We start from the raw sequence: 7,254 nt of genomic DNA on the forward strand, positions 1-7,254 counted from the left end.
CCATAATGGAAAAGAATAGGAAAAAGAATGTATATATATGTATAACTGAATCACTTTGCTGCACTTCAAAAATTAACACAACATTGTAACTCAACTATACTTCAATAAAATAAATTTTTAAAAACCTCTCAGGTAATCAAACAACCCGATGAGGTAGGCGTTGTTGACAAGGGCAAGGGAGTGAGCAGAGGAGAAAATGTTAGGGGTTTCCACTCTGCCTTAGCAACCCTATTCCAATATGTCCATTCTTCCTTGATTGTTAATTTTTAAATTATGCTATACACCTCAGATTCTAAACCCTAAATTATATGGAAAGGAAACGAGACTTATAGCAGATGTGGCTCCTTCATTCTGTATCTTTGTCAGGTTAGAAGCATGGCTAGATTTAATAGCTTCTTTTATAGTACAAGGCTGGAAAATTGCAAATCTGAATGTGCAAGAAATGGAGAGTGATGTAAAGATATACTATACTGTCAAGATAAATCATATTTTCAAAGGATATTTAATGTTCTGGGAAGGTGCATAACACACAGAGAATGATCTCCCTGTTCTAAAATCACACACAATCTACATGGGGAAAAATTATAAAATGGAATCAATCAAATGCCAACAATAGCTATGCACTGTTAAATTATGGATGATCTTTTTTTTTTTTTTTTGCGGTATGAGGGCCTCTCACTGTCGTGGCCTCTCCCGTTGTGGACCACAGGCTCCGGACGCGCAGGCTCAGCGGCCATGGCTCACGGGCCCAGCCGCTCCGCGGCATGTGGGATCTTCCCGGACCGGGGCACGAACCCGTGTCCCCTGCATCGGCAGGCGGACTCTCAACCACTGCACCACCAGGGAAGCCCTGGATGATCTTATTTCCTCTTCAATTTTTAAATTTTTCCAAATTTTCAAAAATGACATATATTACTTTTAGAATCGGATGAAGCAATAATTATTCTTTAAAATTATCAAGAAATAACTGTTATGACCTGGTGTGGTTCTACAACCCACCTGTTTCAAAGGCAGAGTGAAGCAGAAAGACAAAGGGCTCTGAATTATTCCTTTGATAAGTAAAGGGTGAGAATTGGGAAAAGTGGAGAACTAAGAAGTCTGGTGAGGTCTAATTCCATGGAAACATTTGAGAAAATGTCTTATCCCTTGAAATAAATAATATTTATCTATTTGTTTATTTATTTACTTATTTGCCTGCTTACTTACTTAGGTACATCCCCAAAATTGGTTGAACAAAATGAAATTTTATGTTATGCTTTGTTGTTCCTTGGAGGTACAGGATGACGATGGGAGGAAAACAGAAAAGACAACAAAAGCTATGGAATGTTCCACAGATTCCTTGCATTCGAGTCCCTCACTCTGTCTCTGATACTTCACTGCTGAAGGTACAAGCATATTATTCACAGATGGAGGGACCTTTTCTGTCTCTTCTTCAAGGGTTGAGGACTTCTTGGCTCTTTGTTTACCCGCATTAGGGAAAACACTGGGCCCAACAGAGGCCCTCGGTGCATGTCGACCAGGTGTGTGAGAGAATGAATGAGCACTTGGATGATCTAATTCTACACCCATCCCACGTCAGGAGCTCTTCCTTCTCCTCAAGGAAGGCTAAGCAACAGCGTAAGAATATTAAAAATGTTATCTGTTACTACTCATTTAGGAAGTTGAGAGTTCTACTAAGGAAGAGAACTAGGCATTTCTTTTCCCTTGTAAAATAAAACCATAAATTTTAAAGCTTTATCTTACATAATGGAAACTCCCATTGCACTTTGGAGCTTTGCTCTTGAAATGGCTTGCAATTTTCCTGTTATATTGTTCTCAATCATTTGAAAAGTCTTACTTAGGGATCTATTCTCTTCTTCAAATATATTATCTTTTTTTTTTTTTTGCGGTACACGGGCCTTTCACTGCTGTGGCCTCTCCCGTTGCGGAGCATAGGCTCCGGACACACAGGCTCAGTGGCCATGGCTTACGGGCCCAGCCACTCCGCGGCATGTGGGATCTTCCCAGACCAGGGCACGAACCTGTGTCCCCTGCATTGGCAGGTGGACTCTCAACCACTGCGCCACCAGGGAAGCCCAAATACATTATCTTTTAAAACATCTAATTCAGAAACTGTAAAGCTGAAATGATGTCTCAAAGTGTGAAGTACTTGGCTCAGCTACTTTCCCTCTGAACATATTTTTAATATCAAGTTTAAGGTCTCTAGACACCAAAAAAATCTGACTCACAGATGTCAACTTCACACAAAATTTCTAGCAGATAAAATTCACTTAGCTTATATATATTTATCTTAAGTTTAGTTTGTATTACATGGTTATCAACTAGTTTTGAAATTCTGTCATTGTTTTGAATCTTTTAGCCTAAGGGGAACTTATTTTATCTTGATTTTTCTAAAATGTTGATGCCACTACCTCTGTTTCCCCATCTCAATACAGTGAGCACTTATGGTATATCAGGTATATAAAAGTAATTGTAGTCCAGCCCTTCTTGTTCCTCCCTAGCACTACATGGTAGCTTCCCAAATCGTCTCCCTACCAGTGGTTTGTCTTCCCTTGAGGCCATTGTCCACAGCAGGGTCAGAGCGATCTTTGTAAAATGCAGATCTGGTCAGCTTAAAGAATGGCACTTGGGGCTGAGTAATTCTTGGTTGCAGGACACTGGGAGGCTGTCCCATGCTCCGTAGTCTATTCAGCAGCCTCCCTGGCCTCTCCCCAACTGAATGCCAGTGGCATCCATCCTCCCTCCCACCATTTGTGACAACCAAAAATTTCTCCAGACATTGCCAAATGTCCCTTCACGGTCAAAATCACTCGTGTTGATAACCACTGCTTTAAATAAAGACCAATGTTCCTCATATAAAAGGAAATCTTTAAACCCTTAGTATAGCAGAAAAGGCTTCCATGATCTTCCCCTGCCTTACTTACTCTAGGGGCTTTTCCAGCTCAGAATCTATATGCTGATTAAAGTTTAAAAAATGCCGAAAGTCTACTTCCCAATATATTCAGATATTTTGTGTCCCATAAGAAAATCTGTACCACTTTCTCCCTCTAATCAGCCTTTCTTTTCCTTCTGGTCCAGTGGTCCCCAAATTTTACTGTATGTGTATCAAAAGCACCTGGAGGGCACCAGAGGGCTGGGCCCCACCCCCAAGAATTTCTGATTCTGTAGGTCTGGGGTGAAACCTGAGAATCTGCATTTCTAAAAGATTTCTAGGTGATGCTGATGCCCTTTGAGAACCAGTATTCTAGTCCCTTTAGGGAATCCCTCCTTACCTGGAAGACTCAGATGTGTTGGTCATCTCTTTCGGGAAGCTTCCTTGACTGCTAACACAGAGCTTGTTTTCCTTCTCTGTTTTCATAGCACCTTTTCACTAATGACCTTGCACCCTTATCACATTACCCATCTACTTATCTACCTACCTCTCTCCCCCGCTCTCTGAGAACTCTCAGTGGAAAGTTCTCTTTTACCCTCCAGAGCCTGGCACACTTCAGGCCCTGTGTAGATTCTCATAGCCTACCTTCCTCAACAAGGATTATAATAGATCAGTACAGTTATCAGATACTGAAAATCCTTGGATCTCCCTCAGCCCAATACTTTGACCTACTTACCTAGAATCTTTTTTTAATTCATTTTCACCACTACACATGTCAGTGGAAGACTGTTTAAGTAAACTAAGGGAGGTGAGAGAGACAGAGAGAGAGAAGCATCTTATTTCTGTGGAAGTCAGCTTTGAATACATCCCACTCTAATCCTATCAAATTCCACCGACTCATCAAAATCAACTGCTCTCCTCTGACAGGACCTAACCCAAGGGCAGCAGCGCTACTTTTACAGCAGCATGAGGATTTACAATCCCAGGGCCCAGTGGGTGGCCCTGCAGACCTGCTATGTTCACGGCCTTCAGCAACAGCAGCTGCTTGGTGAGTTTAACTACCTGACTTGAACCAGGCATCTCAGGAAGGGACTCGTATGTTGCAGCTGGCAGTCAAGTTTCCAGGTAAATAGTTCAAGTAGAATGACCTCTGTCAGCCTGATATTTCATCAGCATGGTTGGCAGGTCAATTTAAAAATGATTATCTCTGACAATAAAAAGCAAGGTTTTATGGGGAAATTAAGAGGAATTAAAGAAACTGGAGTATGGTTTGTTATAAAATGTCAACAACTCTCTGAGATTTGCAAGAACTTGACCTAGTAGAACTGGCAATGGGCTTAGGCAGATGGCCCGGGCTCAAACCACAGCTCAGCCCATTGCTGGTTATGCAGATTCAAAGGCTTGTTTGACTCACAGCAATAATATTTATATTTATTGAGTATTTACCATGTTTCCAACATTGTGCTACGAACCCTACATAGAATATTTCATTTTCTCCCCCACTTTACTGTTGTGGGAAACTGCAGCTCAGACAGGTTATGTGACTTGAAGAAGATCATACAGATAGTAAATGTCAGTTAGGACCATCACCCCCAAAGACCATGCACCTTCACCCCATACTCTATCATCTCTCTTCTTCCACCAACCTCATGGGATTTTATGAACCACAAATGAAAGAATGGTTGTGAAAAACTTTCACAGACCATAAGCAACAACCTACAGAAAGGTGTAGTTATTATTAAATCTCTTTTCTTCCAGGAGATGTTTTCAGTCTCCGGTTCCCCCTTATTACACTCTTCTAACTCCAACAGGTCCTTTCTTCTGTAAACACTCACTTGGCATTAGCACATCAACCTTATTAGTATTGTTCCTGTATTTGCACAAAAGGAAAACATGGTTTTTGCAAATGATTTAATATCAAGAACAATAACAACAATAGCTACCTTTTATTAGGGCTTCCTACGTGCCAGGCATAGTTCAAGGTGCTGTACATGTATTGTCTTATTTAAAACTCAAACACCTCTACATGGTGCCTTTATAACTCACATTTTACAGAAATGGAAATTGAGACATGAGTAAGTTAAATAACTTGACCAGGGTCGTGCAACTAGTAAGTGGCAGAGCCAGGGTTTAGCCTGGTCCCCATGCTTGAACTGAAGGGTTACACAGGCATCATCTGGTAGCTTTGTTTTAGAGTAAAATTGCATAGAGGCCAATGAAACCGTAAACAGAGATATGCAACATTTAGAGCACGTAAAACCCACCTGTCTATGTTATTAAAATACAGACTTCCAGGCCTAACTCTCTGTTTCTGACTCAGAAGTTCTTTGGAATAGAGTCAGAAATCTGCATTTTTAAAAAGCATTATTAATGTGGCCTCAGCCAAATGATTCTGTAGTGCGTGGTCTGCAGACTACACTTTAAATACAGAGACAGATTGAATATATCTGTTTCTATTTGAAGAAAGTTTTGATATTGAAGATAAGCAATTCATGTGAAGATTCCACATGGCTCAAGTCCCTCTCCAAATAATTTGTTGTGTTAATCAATGACTATTTATTAACTTATTAAATGAGAAATGCAATAGAAGAAAAATATACTTCATATCCTGAAGAAGTATACAATCTGAGTGTGCTAAACAGAATTGTTTCTACCCTACAAAGTAGAAGGAATTTTGTGCAGATGTGGATATTTGCAGAATTGTTTGTTTTGTAGAACTGTTGACTTTGAGGTTTATCTCATTTCTTCCCTCCAGGCTATATTACTCAACAGGAGGCCTTGGCTTGTGGTGCCTTACTTAGAGATTCAACCAAAAGAGCCTCAGCCAAGGCAGGCTGTCATAGAACCATCTCCCAGAGAGCCTCAGGCAGGACAAGAACACGGCCCTCAGCACTACCTGTGTTTGTGGTTCCACTCAGGGCCCAAAGCACAGGGCTCCGATCCCTCAGGACCAAGGCTTTGCACAAGCTCTGAACAGGTGGTTCACCCATATACCCCTGGCATCTAGTGAGTATTTAGTGCATATTTGTTGAATAGGAATGAATAAAAGAATAACATCTAATACAAACACCATACCTAGAAATAATCTCTCCAATTCACATACATTTTACTAGCAAGAACAAGTTGAGTGGCTTAAGAGCAATGGGAGCTAAGAGTCAGCAAGCCTCTCATTCTATATAGAATCTGTAGAGTAAAATGACTTTTGAAGCTTTCAAAGTAAAAGCTTCCTTTGAATTAGAACATCCCAGAGAAATCCCAAGAACAGTGGAAGGGGACAAGTGACCAGAGGATTCAGGTCCTCTGTCACTGGGTGAACATATTTTGCAAGCCCCCTGCTGTGCATATTGAAAATACACAAACCAACACAGACGGGACACTGGGCACACAGGGCTTCTGGACCATAACATCTCAGCAGCTACTGGACTGTACCTTCCCATGGCCTCCTTGCTCTCAACTTCCCCATCAAACAACAGCATTAAACTTGGCCCCAAATCTTCTGGTTCTTGCCTAACTCAGTCACTTTGTGTCCTCTTGAAACTTGGACTTATCAACCTGCTACAGCTCGGTTCATTCTACACAGCTGTAATTGACCTTGACACAGGTAAGAGGATTCATGCACACATCTTCCCCCTGGCAGCTGAAGATACATTCTCAGCAGAAGAAGAAATAGCCCCAAAGAACGGATCTCAAGTCCAACCTTTCTATGGTCCTAATGGTTTTAAGACTACACAAATATGCAAAAACCGAAATTAACAGTGAGTCAGATCATCATACGAATTATGTTAGTTACATCACTAGTGATTTTTTTGTGTTAAAAATAAGTAACCAGAGCTCACAGAAAGTCAAAATTTAAAAATGCCTTTCTTCATCTAATTTCTAAATGTTCAACCTCTTCTCGCATTCAAATCATACAATGACTTTGTCGAGACTTTAAAAAGGAGTTGGTTGAGATGGAATATTAACTTGCTTGACAAGGAATATGCTAACACTGATCTGAAAGGAAGATGCTGCGATATTACGAGAAGAAAAAAAACCTCATTGATGATTATTATCATCTTCTCTCTGCAACGATTAACATAGAAGATGTAAAAGTTCTTATGAGATTCTGAAAACTCCCAGTACTGGCTGTGATATCTGATCTGCTTTTCTTTGGGAGGGACAAGGGTGCATGGTTGGCAGGAAGACCTGGGTAAGCCAATGCTGATGTTGCTGGGCTCATTCACTTAATCATAAAGAAGCTTCTTGACCTCTGTAAATCCAGGCCCCAATTCATGTACTCTAAGCAGCCCTATAGTTCTAAGTTAAGAATTGTTAGGTAGGCTTAAAAGAAGAAAAAAATCAGGGCTTCCCTGGTGGCACTGTGGTTGAGAGTCCGCCTGCCG

At 40.8% G+C, this 7,254-nt stretch overlaps 1 protein-coding gene across 1 annotated transcript; it reads left to right on the top strand.

The window, feature by feature from the left end:
• The first annotated feature begins 1,280 nt into the window (after positions 1-1,280).
• On the top strand, positions 1,281-5,845 carry FAM216B (family with sequence similarity 216 member B). The gene is made up of 3 exons (XM_024755314.1): positions 1,281-1,385; positions 3,800-3,920; positions 5,628-5,845. Exons 1-3 carry the CDS (start codon positions 1,281-1,283, stop codon positions 5,843-5,845), a joined length of 444 nt encoding a protein of 147 aa, XP_024611082.1.
• Positions 5,846-7,254: the final 1,409 nt, after the last annotated feature.

The sequence above is a fragment of the Neophocaena asiaeorientalis genome, unplaced genomic scaffold (assembly GCF_003031525.2).
Source record: "Neophocaena asiaeorientalis asiaeorientalis breed wild unplaced genomic scaffold, Neophocaena_asiaeorientalis_V1.1 scaffold59, whole genome shotgun sequence".
Classification (NCBI taxonomy): domain Eukaryota; kingdom Metazoa; phylum Chordata; class Mammalia; order Artiodactyla; family Phocoenidae; genus Neophocaena; species Neophocaena asiaeorientalis.